This window comes from Otolemur garnettii, unplaced genomic scaffold, assembly GCF_000181295.1.
Source record: "Otolemur garnettii isolate 467f Iridium unplaced genomic scaffold, OtoGar3 scaffold00046, whole genome shotgun sequence".
NCBI lineage: Eukaryota > Metazoa > Chordata > Mammalia > Primates > Galagidae > Otolemur > Otolemur garnettii.
In genome coordinates this window covers 562,504-578,653 of record NW_003852441.1, presented here as the reverse complement: position 1 = coordinate 578,653, position 16,150 = coordinate 562,504, and the positions used below count along the sequence as shown (strand labels likewise).

General features: G+C 54.3%; 2 protein-coding genes across 2 annotated transcripts in view; one reads left to right on the top strand and one right to left on the bottom strand.

Annotated features, from left to right (window-relative positions):
• RAI1 (retinoic acid induced 1) overlaps window positions 1-16,150 on the bottom strand; it is a 78,370-nt gene that overhangs the window by 16,473 nt on the left and 45,747 nt on the right. The gene's annotated exons all lie outside the window — the stretch shown is intronic.
• Window positions 9,353-11,863, top strand: LOC105887098 (Smith-Magenis syndrome chromosomal region candidate gene 5 protein homolog). Its single transcript, XM_023514059.1, is given in 3 exon segments — window positions 9,353-9,365; window positions 11,223-11,395; window positions 11,726-11,863. Coding segments are annotated over 3 exon segments (324 nt in total).

Genomic DNA, 16,150 nt, shown 5'->3' with positions numbered 1-16,150 from the left:
GCCTGCACTCACATGCACACACACACCTCCTCTACCACGGCCATGCCATCTGGAATCTGTCTGTTCCTTCTAGCAGACATCGATTAGAGGCTGCCAAGCCACTGTAGAAACGTCCCCTCCTCCGACGCCTGGGAACACAGGATGGCAGCACCTGCCTCTTGTTTTTGATATCATAGGTGCATAAACAGATTACGTGGCCCAAAGTGAGGGTATGCATACTGATTTGCCACAGAGCCGCAGTCCCAAGGCCATGGGAGAGTGCACCAACTGAGCCCCTCCCACACTGGGGTGATGCAGCCCTGTCTCTCCTGGCTGGGTTCCTCCCTATCTCCCCAGGTCAGGACCAGGGCAAGGCAGATCCAAGAGCCCATCTGGTTATGATTTTAGGGACTGGGGCCAGGCAGGGTCTAATCTGCCCCACAGCAGGACCTTGGGTCAGGAAATGACCCAGAGGTGGCCTGGTGGGACCTTTCAGGGCAGAGCAATTGGATTTACAACCAGGCTGGCCCTTGGCATCCGCATGAGCCTGGTCACTCCAGAAGACCCTCAAAGGTGCAATGGCAGAGAGATGAGAGCCCCAGGCTTTAGAGGAATCACATTGAGAGGATTTACCCAAAACCATGCTGGCCCACAGGCAGGAAGAATGGGCTCAGCCCTCCTTGCATTGCTCAGGCCCCCAGGAGGGGACAGGAGACTTTCCAGTTTTTATTCCCAAATGAAGAAAGAGAAAGGGGTGGCCTGCTAGGGCTACAAAGATTCCAAGATTATGTGAGGAGTGAGGAAGGAATAAAGTGGGGGGGGGGCAGAGCAGCCACACAGGTGTGAAAAGAGAAGGAGAGAAAGGGGATATGAGGAGTAGGGGGAGGGGCGGGTGGCCACTTCCCTCTCTTTCTCAGCCTGGATCCACCACAGACACCTTTCTCATTCAGTGTCTGGGGACTGAGCCAGGGAGGAGGACAGAAGAGGGCAGCCTCAGGAGCCAATCATCACAAACCATCACCTGCCCAGAAACTTGGGCCAAAGCCCCTTCCCCTACCTTTGGGACAGCTTGACCCTGCCCAGGGAAGAAAGCCACCCAGCTGCCATGTAGAAGGCTAGCTAGCACCCCACACCCAGCCCCTGCACACTAGGCTTGTCATAGCTGCCTCCCTTCCCTCCTGGATTGGTTACAGGCATCCCTCAGAGGAGAAGTGCACCTGCCCTCCTGACCCACTTCAATCCCCTCTGGTGGCTCAGGTACAACATCACAGGAGACACTTGCTGTGACACTGACCAGCAGCAGCTCCTGGATGGGTTAGCAGCCCTGCACCTCCTGCCCCCACTTCTGCAGACAGGCGCAGGCCAGACCGCCACAGGTCTGCCCAGGTGGAGACCCCTCTGCCCGATAGCCCTGGTTGCCCCCACCCCCTCCCTGCCAGTCTGGGCATGTTTATGAGCCCAGAATCTGCAAACCCAGGACCACTCTGAAGGCTGTGACTCGTATATCTGCACAAATTACATTTCTGCTTTTATTAGTCCCAGATCACTCTCATTTCCTGCTGAGTGTCCTGTGGATATCATTAACATTTCTACAGCTTTTTTATTTTTTATTTTTTTCACATTCTCCAAAATGCATTACCAGAAACATTATTTAAAGAGAGAGGACAGAGAGAGAAGAAGAGGGAGGAGGGTGCTATCACCAGTGTCCCCTCCCTGCCTGCCCCCTGTTTAATCGGTCCAGCTGCTGTGTCTTTTAATTTAGCCGAGCCGCATAACAGGCAGGCTTTCCAACACACAGGAGCAGCTGGATGCGGTGAGAGCATCTATCTCTAAGAAAAGACAGTTCAATTAAAATACGAGAAGCTCAGTGCCTGATGGAGAAAGCAGGCAAAATGCTCACCCCAGCAGCACCCTCCAACCCCAGCAGAGGGAGGGAAGCAGGAACAAAGGCCCAGGCTGCTGCTCAGAGCCACCAGGTCCTGCCAGAGAAAATGGGGCCTGCCTCTTTAAGGGCTGCCTCAGGCCCGCCTGGGCTCTGTTGTTATTAATTATTATGATTATGATTACTTTTCAAGAGCACCAGGAAAGGACATAGAGGGGGAGAGGAAGGCATCAGAAGAAGAGGGGGTTGAAAAAGGCCCCCTTGCCAGAGGTCACCTTTGAACCTAAGTGGGAGAGTAGCCAAAGGGGCAGGGTGTAGGTTTAGTCTCTGGCTTAGGCTGGATGGAGAAGGGGTGGGGGAGGACACCTCCTCTCACTAGACTCCCTGGGTCCAGCCCACCTCTTGCCTCAAGGGTCCTTCCTCGCCCCTACCCCTCTTCCCAGATACTGGTCCAGACCTTATCTCTAAAGTTCTTGCTGAAACCAGATGGCAGGTGGGAGGGCAGGAAGGAAGAAGTCCCAGGCATCCTCTAAGCACCAGACACAAGGACACTTGAGCCTTAGAGCCACCTGGCCAAGTGAGTTTTCTGCGCCCCAACATGAGAGGAGTGTGAGCTCAGCCCATTGTACCCAGGGTCCCAGGACTTTCCTGACCTCACCCACCAAACTTCTGCATAACCAAAAAATAGTAAGGGAGGCAAGGAAGCAAAGGATGGGGATCCCAGGAGATCCCCCTCTAGTCTGAGCCCAGCAGCTAGACCCAGGGCACAGCCCTTCTGTCAGGCAAAGAGCCCCCATCCCTGTTTTGCCCCTCTTACAAAAGAAAGTGAGGTTCAGAGGAGCAAGGGACCTGCTGAGGACCCCAGGACAGAGCCACACCAAAGTTCCTCCATAGGACGCTGAACAGCTGCAGTGACCAGACCAAGAGGGGACAACCCCTTGCCTGGACTCCATGCCAAGAATCCCCATTTTACAAGCAGGTACCCTGGGGCAGACCAGGAAGACAGAGGTACTGTGGGGTAATCCACACAGGGCCCTCACTTCTATCCTTATCTTCATTTTTTTAAGCAGCCAGGCCCACCTTGGATAGGTCCACCCATAGGTCATGATAGGCACTAGCCAACTGCTGTCATCACAGCAACTACTGTTCCCTGGGAAGCCTCAGGGAGAGGTCCCTGAGCCCAAAGTCTCTCCAGATTCCAGGTTGGGCCCCAGTCAAGGAAATGGACACATGTGGCCAGAGCTGCTGCAGCTCCCTGGGCCCTAAGGGAGCCCAGCTGGGAGGCACTGGCTGGGAGTTTTTTCCTCAGAGAGGACACAAGGAGGGGGAGAGAGAGGAGAGGAAGAGGAAGAGAGAGAAATGGAGGGGGGAGTGTTCTGCTCCTGGCCAGTGGCTATAGCTCTGAGGCCCACGGTGCCTCCCTGCTACTTACCTAAGGTGTTTTATCACCCTTTTCCTGATTTGTAGCTGCAGGGAGAAGAATTAAAAACCCAACTCACTCAAAGCCTAGGAACCTGGAGAACAAAGAGGAATGTACCAGGCCTCAGGAGGCTGGGGAAAGGGCGAAGGGATAGCCTACAAGGAGTGTAGAAGGTGGAACCACCTCTGGCCTACTCATCTGCTGTGGGTGATGAGTAAAGATATGAGACCCTGATTAAAAGGCTAAACACCAGCTAGATTCACTCCTGCCCTACGGGGTCCATTCTGTGTCCTCAGGGCCTAGCTTGAATGGGAGGAAGGGATGAGTCTCCAAGGGATCCACAGAACAGGCCTCTGGGGCAGGTTAGTGTCCATGGGCCAGCAGAGAAGAAGGAGCTAAGCAGGAGCTTGTCAGGAGAGGCTGGCTTGGGAAGCAGAGGGGACCATTTTGGGACATAAGGGACCCCAGAGGACAAGACAGCCCCTACCCCAACACACAGCCTTTCTAGAAAAGCTTCTTTCTAAAAGTTAACTGCCCCTTGGCTCAGTGCCCACGACTCAGTGGTTAGGGCGCTAGCCATATACACCAAGGCTGAAGGATTTGAACCCGGCCCAGGCCTGCTAAACAACGACAACTTAACAATAATAAAATTGCTGGGCATTGTGGCAGGCGCCTGTAGTCCCAGCTACTTGGGAGGCTGAGGCAAGAGAATCACTTAAGCCCAAGAATTTGAGATTGCTGTGAGCTGTGATGCCACGGCACCCTACCAAGGGTGACATAGCAAGAATCCATCTCAAAAAATTAAAAAAAAAAGTTAACTGCTGGCTCGGCGCCTGTGGCTCAAGCAGCTAAGGTGCCAGCCACATACACCTGAGCTGGCGGGTTTGAATACAGCCAGGGCCCGCCAAACAACAATGATGGCTGCAACCAAAAAATAGCCAGGCGTTGCGGTGAGTGCCTGTAGTCCCAGCTACTTGGGAGGCGGAGGCAGGAGACTCGCTTGAGCCTGAGGTTGCTGTGAGCTATGATGACCTCTACCCAGGGCAACAGCTTAAGACTGTCTCAAAAAAAAAAAAAAAAAAAAAAAGAGGCTGTGGGGAGAAAAATAGGGGGCCCCAGCACCCCTTCCTGGTTGAGCCTAGGGACCCCTGGTGAGGCTGAGGGGCTCAGGGCTCTTTGGAGGGTGTCTGATTGGGAAGCAAAAGCTCTGGACTTTCTAGGCATTTGGTAAGCCCCCCCATGAAGCCCACCAACGCTGTTTCCTCTAGGGACCCAGAAGTGATGGCAGCTGAGACCTACTACACTGAGCCACTTGGATGAGACCCTCCTCGTAAGGCCTAACCCACCAAGAGGACACTACACCCACCTGCTCTCCCCTGGACACCGTGTGTGTCCGGTGCTGTGAGAGGTTCCCTGACGCTAAGTTGTGTCTCGCTTTAGCCCCCTCACCCAGTGCCCATGCCTGGTATGCATGTGTCCATGACCCAGAGATCCTGGCCATAGTGTAGGGCCAAGGGCAGACTTGTGAGGTGTGTGCCAGTGAGAAGAGGTTCGGCACAGCTGCCGGCATTCAGGGTCCTCCTGGGGGAGGCTGTCAGGAACACAGTCTGCCTTTTAGCACCTTTGTACTTATCAGTATCTTGTGGACAATTACTTTTTTCCAATCACTTTATTCACTATTGAACAAAAAGCATCACCACCTCTCTCTGTCTCTATCAAAATGAGGAAAAGAAGGTGGGGGCACCTGGATGCAGATAGCTAAGAGGGCTGGGGTGTGATGGCCCAGGCAGTCCTGAGTGCCCCTTACACCCTCCCCTTATTTCTTCTCCATAGCACTTACCTTCTTGCAGTAAACCCTGACATGCTTTTATTATTGGTCACTACTCTTTAGAAGGTAAGTTCCATGCCAGCAGAGGCTCTTGTTCTAAAGAGAAGAGCCCAATTGGCCAGAACAGTAAATATGTGTTGAATGAACAGTTCAATTCATGTAGTAAGCCCATGAAAATATCCAGGACAACCAGTGAGATGGAGGTACAGAGCATGCTGCAGCGGGGGGTGGGGGGTGAGGGGTGGCAGCCACAGCACCACTTCACTCATTTGACAAACGACACCTCCCCGAGGCCAGCAGGTGATGCTCCTGGGTGTGGGTGCATGCAGCAGCCCCATCAGCTCCAGCACTCAGATGCTGTGCAAGAAGGGGTGTCAGAGTTTCTGAGGGTTTTACTTTAGAAAGCAGGTATCAGTGGGAGGCCAATGCAGGTGGATTGCCTGAGTTCACAGGTTCGAGACCAGCTTGGGCCAGAGCAAGACCTCATTTCTAAAAACAGTCCCAGCTACTTGGGAGGCTGAGGCAAGAGAATTGCTTGAGCCCAAGAAGTTTAAGGTTGCTGTGAGCTGTGATGCCAGGGTACTATACCGAAGGCCACAAAGTGAGACGCTGTCTCAAAAAAAAAAAAAAAAAAAAAAAAGTTAACCAAGCAAAAATAAACACTCCAGAGTTCAAGAGAACCTGTCCATGGCTGTATTTCATCATAAACTCCTGGGTGTCAAACGCTGATGCAGACAGGACTTTGCATGGGCAGTGGCACAGCTTTGTTGGGTGAGAATTTGGGTACCTAGTGGGTGCTCAGTGGCACAAGGTAGTTGCTCAATGTGAAGTACTGAGAGCAGGACGAGCATCCAGGATGTTCCTTGGTCCCAGGAGGAACTCTGGGTCCAGCATAAAGCAGTTAAAGCCCTGGTGGAGCCCATTTCTGCTCACCTTTGGTGGAGGTGGGGGTGGGGAAGCTGCATGGCCCCTGCTCTCCAAAGGCAGACAGACACACAGATGACTGCTGTGGTGTCCTTGAGATGAAGTGATACCCAAGGGGCCATGGAGGGCGGGGTGAGGAAGTGATTGGGGGAGGCTTCACCATTTGAGAAGGGGGTGAAGTGGATGAAAGCAGCAGCCCGGGTGAGGGTGGAAGGCAGCAAAGAGCAGGTGGGGGCAACTGCATACTTCCCACCTCTGCCCAAATCTCTAGGTCTTATCCCTTTTAGGTGGCGTGGCTGCTGCAGCCAGCAATCAATGTCCTCTGTCCTCATGGCACCAATTCCTGGCAATCCTACAAAGTCACTCCCATCAGTCAGCTGTCTGCGTCACGCCCCCTGGATGGCCACTCTCCTGGGTGCCTCTGGGGCCCACTAGTGTGAGGCCCAAAGGAGAGGTGCCTCTGCCAGGCTTCCACATGGTGTGGCCACAGCCCCCTCCTGGCCATGAAGACTAGCTGCTGAGAGCAGTGAGCCCCTAGAAGCCACCTTCTGTAAAGCACATTCTAGGTCAAAGCTCCCCCTGGCTCTGTAGAGGGATTAAAGAAAGCCCAGAGAGAACCAGTGACTTATCCTGGGGACAGCGGACCCCTCTACAGTTCTGTGCCTCAGAAGGGCCTGTCAAACAGGAAGGGGAGACAAAGTCTTCTGTGACACCCCAACTTCCCCTAGGAGTCAGGGGAATGTGGTGCCCTTCCCAGCCTATGCAGAGCCACCCCGGGCCTCCCGGCCAGGAACACCCTGGGCTGCAGTCACCCTGACAGCCAGGGAGGCCCCCTGAAGAACAGCCCCTCCCAGCGCTGTTCCACCTGGGGGAGCCAGGGAATTGGCACCCCTCCCTCCCCAGCCCCCAAGGGAGGAAGCAGCCTGTCACGCCGCCACGGCGTGTCAAATCCCCTTTCTGCCTAATTGTGAGACGGCAGCGTTTAAAGAAACCCTTTTCTGGCCGCCTGCCACACCACAAACTGCTTGGTATAATTTTATTATTAAGGAGAGAGAAAAAGAGGGAGGGAGTGGAAGGGAGAGCAAGCGAGAGGGAGAAAGGGGAGAGAGGAGGAAATTGCTTGGTCCAAGTCAGCTGGTGGAGTATTCTGCTCAATGCGAGAGCGGCCGGCTTTCCAGTTGGCAAGCTGACTCCGTTAATTGCGCATTCAGTCTCTACTTAGGGTAATTGAAACAAAGCGGGGCCGGCTCTGACAATTAGGGTCTGCGACTAGGCCGTTAACTCTTTCCGCAGCCGCCCTCACCCGCCCTAGGCGCCACGGCGCCCTTTCAGGTGGAGGAGGACTACGGGGCGCCCCGAGAGGGCCCACCCCCGACCCGGCGGCGCGCACTGCGGCAGCTCCCGGCGTGCGACCCAGTGCCAGCAGGGTTAACGCGGCGCCGCGAGGCCTGGAGCCCAGCTAGGGCCAAGCCGAGGATGGGGGAGCCGCGCGGGGCGTGGGGGAGTTGTTTGCGGCCTCTCCGCCCCTCTGCAACAGATGTTTCAGCTGTGTAAGACAAAGGCTGAGCGCCTGCTGCTGCCGGGAGAAAATCCGCAGGACTCCCTCAGGGGCAGGTAAAATTTCACCTTCTATTTGTGTTGCCCCCTCACCCTCGCTCGCCCCCGCCTTGTTTCCCGGCCTCTGCGCCAATCCGGAAAGCGCCACCAAAGACGCCGCGCCACCTCCTCCGCAGCCCAACCCGCTGACCCCAGCAAGGTCACCATGACCTCGGGCCCCGCCAGCAGCGTGCCTGCCGGTCCTCCGCCGGCAAAGGGCGCCCCCCCCCCCGCGCCGCTCCCCTCCTGGGCGCCCCCCGAACGCGATCCACTGTCACTGAAAGTGCCGGGAGGGCGAAGAAGGGGGCGCTGCACTTGCTACGCAACGGAAGCGGCCCTGGATGCTCCCCTCCTCCCTCCGCCTGTGCGGGGACCCCGGGAGGCCGCGACCCCCCCCCCGCCCCAATCATTCATCTCCCTGATTCCCTCTGTAGCCGCCCTCGGAAGTCAGCCGAGTGAAGCAGCTGTTCTTTGCACACTCCACTTGACCAAAGATGATGATAAATGAGGCCGGGGCTGTGTCGGGGACGCGGCGGCGGCGGGGGGCGCGCAGGGCGGGGCGTACGGGCCGCAGCCCCTTCCTCACGCCTCGGGAAGGGCGAGGACGCGAAGGACAGGCCGAAAGGCAAAATCAAAGGACCGCGCTGCCCTCCCGGCGCCCGGCGAGGCCCTGGTACCCAGCGGTGTGGAGGGACCGAGGGGAGAGGTGCGTCCAGATCTCCGGGCCAAAGATCAAGTCCTCCTCTTCCCTGCGACCACCGCAGCCCCGCCCCTTCTCTAAGCCCTGCTTCCCCTACAGCCTGAGTTCCCGCTGCGCCCTCAGCCCCTCCACCCCTGTGCCTCAAACCTATTAACGGTCGTAAATAATAAATAATGGAGCGCTTCCCTCCAGCCTCTCGAGGCTGCGGGCGGGGACCGCTGACAGATGCGCCCCATCCTGGGGTGGGGACGCCCACCGGCCGGGTGAAGAGGGGCCGGGGTGCGCGGCCCCGTACACGTGCAGCCGCGGCGCGCAGGCGGGCACTCCGCCCGGCGGAGGAGGGGGAATCCCGCTCTGCCCTCCCCAACGCCACCTCCCCTGGAGTCCTCTGGCACCGAACGAGGCGAGAGAGCGCGCGCGAGCTTCCCAGCCGGAGAGTGTTATTTTTAACCTGCCCCCCTTTCTATATCTGCCTCTCGGGTTTGCGCGCGCGTCCGCCCGCCCGCCCGCTCCACCAGCCTAGGACGTGGGCTCCTCACCTCGCTCGGCGGCTCCGGACTCTGAGTGCCTCGCCCGGCCCGCGGCCCCCGCCCTTGTGCGGGCATCGCGCGGCTAAATCTCAGCCTGGAAAGGACCGATTAGGAGCCGCGTGCCTTTCTGCGAAATATTGGAACCGGGTGGGATGGGGGCGGGGAGCCCGGCGCTGTCGTCCCCTCGCTTCCCTCTCTCCCTCCCACCCCGCGCGGAGTGGCTGCAAGAGGCGGCTCCTGCTCTACCCTTTGCAAAAAGGGGGCGGCCGGCTCGGGCCGCGAACCCTCCTTTGGTTTTCAGCCTTCTCTCAACGCCCACCCTTTTTCAGTCATCTACGAAGCTGGAGCTTCTAACACGCGGACCCTCTGGCGCCAAGTGGGGCGCTACCCACCCCTCCATCTCCAGTTTGCTCCCTGCCACTGCAAACAAACACCATTTAACAGTAGCGGGCCAGCTGTACCAACAACCTCAGGGGAGACCCCACCCGTGCCGATGCCGTCCCAGGGTCAGACTCACTTAGGTCCTCCCTCTCAGCCCCTTCCCTGGGGCCCAACAACCCAGACCCCTCCACCCCACCCAGGCCTCAGGAAGTTAATATCTGCTCCCATTACCCTCCTCTCCAAAGGCCACCCAGCAAAAGTCCAGCCTGTCCTTCCCCCGCCAAGGGGAGCAGTAGAGATGCTGGCTGAGCCCAAAAGCCCCCTGGAACTCTGACTGGATCCTTCCATCACTTGACATTTTCCAGACTGCTCTGTGCCCAATCCTGGAGGCCCGCAGGCAGAGGGCCTCAGCACCTCCCTCCTGAAGGAGGTGGGCTAATAGACCACAGGCAGCACAGAGAAGGGGAGACTGGGGGAAGTGCTGGGCTGGAAAGAAAAGAGAGGGTATTGCGGCAGCCAGGAGGTTGTCTAGGAACCTGAAATGGAGTTCTCCCTGAGGCTTGGCTGCCCCCCTCCCCCAAGGGAGCAGCCTCTGATGGGGGTTGGGGGGTACCTCTTCTTACGGAGAGGTAAGAGTCTGGGTGGTGAATGGTGAAGATACTAGGCTGGCTGACACCCTTGGGCTAACGCTGGATCTGGGAGGCCCCACATTGCTCAGAAGAGAGGAGAGGGGGACAGGGCCTCCTGAGCACAAGCAGGGCCTGGCTTGGCAGTGTAGGGGTTGTCCAGGGGCTTCTGCCCTTAGACACTGTGCTCACAAACTCCCTCAAAGTTCTCATCTCAGTGACTCCCAGGCTACTGGAGCTAGTGTAACAGCAGCACCAAGGCTGATGCTGTCTGGCCCCCTTATAGGTGCAAGGTGCCTGGATAGATTTTATTTCTAACCCTTAAATTGCCCTTCCAGGAGATGACGTCACCTCTCATTTCACAGACTTGGAATCTGGGCTCCCGAGAAGGGAAGGGGCCATTCCAAACTCCAGCCTCTGGAAGCCTGCTTGGTCCCCTCCCAGCAAGGCTTGGCATGAGCCCCAAGGGTAGGGCCTCAAACTGGACATCAGGGAGTTGCCTGAGGGGCTTCAGGGAATACAAGAAGCCCAGGGTGTGGGGTAGGGTTTCCATGAGGTCCTTGGTTCTTTAGAAATTTCAGAAAGCTGGTTTTCCTGGGAGAAAGAAGGGGGGGACACTTGGCAGGGGGCAGAAGAGAGGTCACAGGGCCTATCATCAGAATCCCCCCACCCACTTGGCCAGGCCCCCTATTGAGGGCTCCCATATTGGGGTTTGGCTCTTGGGGCTATAGAATTACTATGAGGTGTAAGTCCACATGGGTCTCCTTTATTCATCCTAGACCAAATATAAATCTCACATAGCCACATACCATTACTTTTCAAATCTGCGGAGCCACTGTTGTGATGAATAAATTACAAATCCATTTAGGGCTTAGCAGCTTTGGGCAGTTACTCCCCTCCCCCCAACAATAAACTAACAACTCCTATTTGACAGAGACCCTCTGGGCCTGCCTCCCCAGTGGTCTAGCTGTGCCCAATGCTAGAAAGGGAGCTTCCATTTTTACTGTGCCTTAGATGGACAGCCCCCAGCCCCCAGATCTACCTGGGTGGGGAGGATCCTGGCCAGCCCTGAAACACAGGGCTCTGTGACCAGGTGCATCCCACACTGCTCAGGAGGCAGGCCACAGGTCTGGAAGCCACTGGGGAGGCTTTCCTCAAAACAGAGAATGCATGCCTTTGGTTTCCAGCTGCAGCTTCATCTTGTATCTGAGTGGACAACTGGCTGGCTCCCCCAAACCCCAACAACCATAAACGTGGTGAGAGTTAAAGTGGGGGGTCAAATGTCATGGTCTGCCCTGCTCTTTGTGAACAGAATACTTTCTGCCTGTATTCTGTGCACTGGTTCTCTCTTCCCAGGCCCAGCCCGGCCCCTTCTAGCCTCACCTCTAACTGCACTAGACCCTTCCAGAATTCCCTCCCTCCTCCTGGCTTCCAGTCACTCAGCATCTGGGGGAGAGAGCCTCTTTCAGTTGTATATAGCTGACTTGGCCTGACTCCAGCACTGCCTTGTTCTGGAAACTTGCAAGAGAATCCCTCTTTTTTTTTTTTTTTTTTTTTTTTTTTTTTTGAGACAGAGCCTCAAGCTGTCCCCCTGGGTAGAGTGCCGTGGCATTACAGCTCACAGCAACCTCCAACTCCTGGGCTCAAGCAAGTCTCCCGCCTCCGCCTCCCAAGTAGCTGGGACCACAGGCGCCCGCCACAACGCCCGGCCATTTTTTGGTTGCAGCCGTCATTGTTGTTTGGCGGGTCCAGGCTGGGGATACGAACCCGCCACCCTAGGTGTACGCGGCTGGCGCCCTAGCTGGTTGAGCCACAGGCGCCGAGCCGAGAATCCCTCTTGGCAGGCCTCTTCCCCTCAGGAAAGGGAGGCTCTAGAGAGAGGTCAGATTCACAACAGCCAGGCCAACCAGCTGGGAGGGCTCACAGGCAGCTGGGGCTCTGGCTTCAGGGGCAAACGGGAGCCATCATCTGCCCTTACCCTGACTATAAATGGCTAGACATTATTGCTTGTTGCTAGGAGCTTGGGTTGGAATCCTAGCTCCTGCACACTCATCTGCTGGGTAACCTAGGGCAGTTTACTTAACATCTCTGTGCTTCATGAAATTAAACAGGAAAACGTGAAGGGTTAAGGCAGTGCCTGCGGCTCAAAGGAGTAGGGCGCTAGCCCCATATACCGGAGGTGGCGGGTTTAAACCCAGCCCTGGCCAAAAACTGCAACCTCCCGCCCCTGCAAAAAAAACCATGCAGGATTAATCATTACTAAATGCAATAATGTGCTTGGCAGTTGGTAAAGGCTCAACAAAGAATAGCACCTTCCAGTGTCATCCATTCGTGGGGCCAGGTCTAAGCAGTGTACTTTCTCTGCCTTCCAGGGAGCAGCCTGTACCTGAGGCAGAGCTAGGGAGGGCATTCGGGGACTGAGGGTTGATGTCTGTCCACAGAGCAGCAGCCTGTACTCCAAGGCTGGTAGGTCTTCCCACTTGAAGTCTTCATGTCCCTTAGTTACAGATTCTGCTGCAGTGGGTCAGGGTAGGGACTGTGGCTAGTTTGTGAACCACAACTGATGTGGCAACATCTCAGCACTGGAAGACTCTGGATCTGTTGCAGCTGGGCTCAGGAAGGGGATGTGGGTTCTGTCCTATCTAAGGAGGATCCTCCAGGAGCTCAGAACCAGGCTCTGTGTTCCCTGAGCCCCTTGTCTTAGATTTAGGTCCCTGTAATGGCCTGGACAACACTTGGGACTCTGCATTTGCTTCCTGGCAGCAACCCGCTTCACGCTGCTAAGCTTATAGTAACTTCTAGTCCTGGGCCTCAGTTTCCCCACTGGGTACAATGCGAAGCTGAGATAAGATGACCTTACCCTTTCCCCTGGGTGGTTACTTCCCCACACTCTTTTTCCCTTTCTAAAGCAGAAGACCTGAGCATCAACCTTAGGGACTGGGTCCCTAACCCAGTCTCATCCAACCAGAAATGACAACCAGTTCTTATTTGCACTCATTTACATCTGCATCCTCATTACCCATGAGGTGTTTTACTGAGGCCCAGAGAGGTGGAGCTTGTTGTCTGAGGTCATGCAGTTGGTAAGGGCACAGGGCTAGACTCAGGCCCCCAGACGTGCCTGGGCCTTTGCATACTGCACAAGGGAAGAGCCTATTTGGTTTTCTTGGCACAGCAGGTGTAGACTCAGCATACTGCATCTGCCTGGTTGGTAAGGGTGTGGGGAAGGAGGTGCCCAGTTTAGCTGACAATAGAAGGAGACAACTGGTACAACCTCTTTGGAGAGTTTTTTGGCAATATAGACTCAAATAAAAACTACGTGTGCCCTCTAACCTGGGCCCAAAGTCAACTACACAAATGTATCAAGTAGAGTGTCTTACAGTACTGGAGACCCCCTAACTTCCATCCAAGGGGGAAGAGGGCAGTGCATCTGGAGAATGCCACACAGCAGAGGACTAAAGAGAGGGAGATATTAGTGCATTAAAGCATCACGTATTATTTAGGAACAGTCTTCAAGTTGGCTGAAAAACAGCACAGTGTAGAAAGTAGGAACAGATGCCCCATTTGTATAAAAAGGAGGTTGTATTTGATTTTTTTTTTTTTTTTTTTTACCAAGAGCACTTGATTCCTCCTAAAAGAATAAAAAACTTGTATGAATAAATATCTGCCCTTTGGGCTATACAAGGCAGTTGAAGAAAGCACAGTATGGGGCTCAAATCATTGAAACTTTCCCCACCATCGGCTCTAGGCTAATGGGCTGACCTGAGTCTCCTCAGTTGGATAGGCCGAGGGCCAGCTGCCTCGGGGAGTCTGCTCCCCAGCATCATGTTGCAATGTATAAGACAGGGATCATCCCTCCATTTTACAGATGAGGAAACTGGGATCCTACGGGGAAGGAGAACAAAAACCTGTTTCCTCGTCCAGGTTCTCTGGGTGTGCAGCCTCAGGAGATGTAGTAACCAGGACTTGCTGAGGCCCTAGGCGGCATGGGTGCCTGCTGCAGCTGGGACCAAGTATAGTAGGCCCTAGAACAACAATAGGTGTGAATGCCAACAGTTCCATTTATATGCAGATTTTTGTCAATGGTTATGTAGAGTGTGCCTGCCTCTCCTACTAGACAGTGGGACCTGCCTTCCTCACGTTTGGGTGAAGGGTGTAAAGACCTTTGTGATGACCCACTTCCACTTAATCAGAATAAATGTTTTCTTTTATTATTTTCTTCTCTCTAGTTTACTTTAGTATAAAAATATAGTATATATAATACATATACAAAATACACTCAGCACAGTGGCTCCGCCTGTAATCCTAGCACTCTGTGAGGCTGAAGTGGGGTGGAATGCCTGAGCTCTGGAGTTCAAGATCAGCCTGTGCAAGAGCAAGACCTTGTCTCTAAAAACTAGCAGAGCATTGTGGCAGACGCCTGTAGTCCTAGCTACTGGAGAGTCTGAAGCAAGAGGATTACCTGAGCCCAGGAGTTGGAGGTTGCTGGGAGCTATGACACCATGGCACTCTACCAAGGACGACTAAGTAAAACTCTGTCTCAAAAAACAAGCATATGGAATATATGTTAAGCAACTGTTCTTATCAGCAAAACTTCTAGTCAACAGTAGGCTATTAGGAGTTAAGATTTTGGAGAGTCAAAGTTATATATGAATTTTCTTTTTGACTGCACAGGGGGGCTGGCACCCCTACCCCTCTCATAGTTCTATTTTACTCAAAAGCACTCCTGGTTTTACGTGTTGCCATACTTTCCATTCTATTTCTACCAACAATATGCTTTCCTTTAATCATCTAAAGAAAGCTACACATGTTATACAATTTAAAGGCAGAAGTCAGTCTGGGTTTCTGCAGCCTGGAGACTGAGCTGTGCAGGCGGGCCTGGTGGGGAGGCCTAGCTGTGGGGCCTCAGGCAGGTGATGAGGTGGTTCCCTTTCCACTGGTCTCCTTTGCAAAACAGAAGCAAGAGTTTGGCCCTCGGAGGGTGGCCCAAAGATTAAATCAGATAATATATGCACGCAAGCTGGGCAAAGGAGAATGCAATAAGTTAGCTGTTGTTTTTAAAAGGCAAATGTTTATATAATTTTTTATAACAGGGAAAGTTCAGGAAAATCCTTGCCTGGTTCTTGCTGGCTATGGAGCTGGGGCAGGAAGGCAGGAGCTCCTCAGAGTGACAGAAACCTGGCTCCAGCCCCCAGCCCCAGGAGCACCTAGTCACAGCCTGGGTGGGCGGACAGCATGTCCTGGCACAAAGGCCCAGCGGGCAGTGGCCAGAGCAGGGTCCAGCTGTCCGTGTTCGCCTGCTGGCATGCTGGGTGGAACAGACTTGGCTGACTGGCCAGAGGCCCCTGCAGCCCCAAGTCCATGGAAGGAAGATGAAAAAAAGCCTACGTTCCACCCTGGTCTAGAGCTGGCTTTTTCTAGACAACAGCCTCACGAGTCTTTGGAAAGAGCACCAAGTACACAACGCCCTCCCACTGAGTTGCTGTGTGACCTCAGGTGAGTCCCCACCTCTCCAGGCTTCTGCTTTCTCACCCATAAGACAGACATGATGTTAACTACCTGCTTCACAGCAGACAGCTGGTGAAAACATGAATATAGAAATGCTCTGTCATCATCAACTTCATGGCTAATTCTTGGCAGGCCCTATGTGCACTGACCCTATTCTAAGAAGGTGTCCTCAGGCCTGCACGGTGGCTCACGCCTGTAATCCTAGCACTCTGGGAGGCTAAGGCGGAGATTGCCTGCGCTTACCAGTTTGACACCAGCCTGAGCCAGACCAAGACCCCATCTCTAAAAACAGCCAGGCGTTGTGGCAGGCGCCTTAAATCCCAGCTACTTGGGAGGCTGAGGCAAGAGAATCACTTGAGCCCAAGAGTTTGAGGTTGCTGTGAGTGTGATGCCACACTCTACCGAGGGTGACAAAGTATAAGGCTCTGTCTTCACATTTTTGCCTAACTTACAGATGAGGCAACAGAGGCTCAGATGAGGCCCTTGTTCAAAGTCATGCAGCTTGCAAGTGGCAGAGTGCTATACTAGGTAGACAATTATTTACCAAATGTAATTATTAAATATGTAGTTACACAAATAAAGTATATTATATCATTTATAATTGTTAACTATATGTCTACTGTAAGTATTATTCATGGCTATGAAGTTGGTCCTAAGGTGTGGAAGTTTATCAGAGGCAGCTCTGGCCCAACTGTTAAGGCCTGAGCAGCATTGTGGCCCTATGGGAGGGTGTGGCCCTGAAGCTGGGGTAGAAGCTGCTTTCTTTTTTTTTTTTTTTT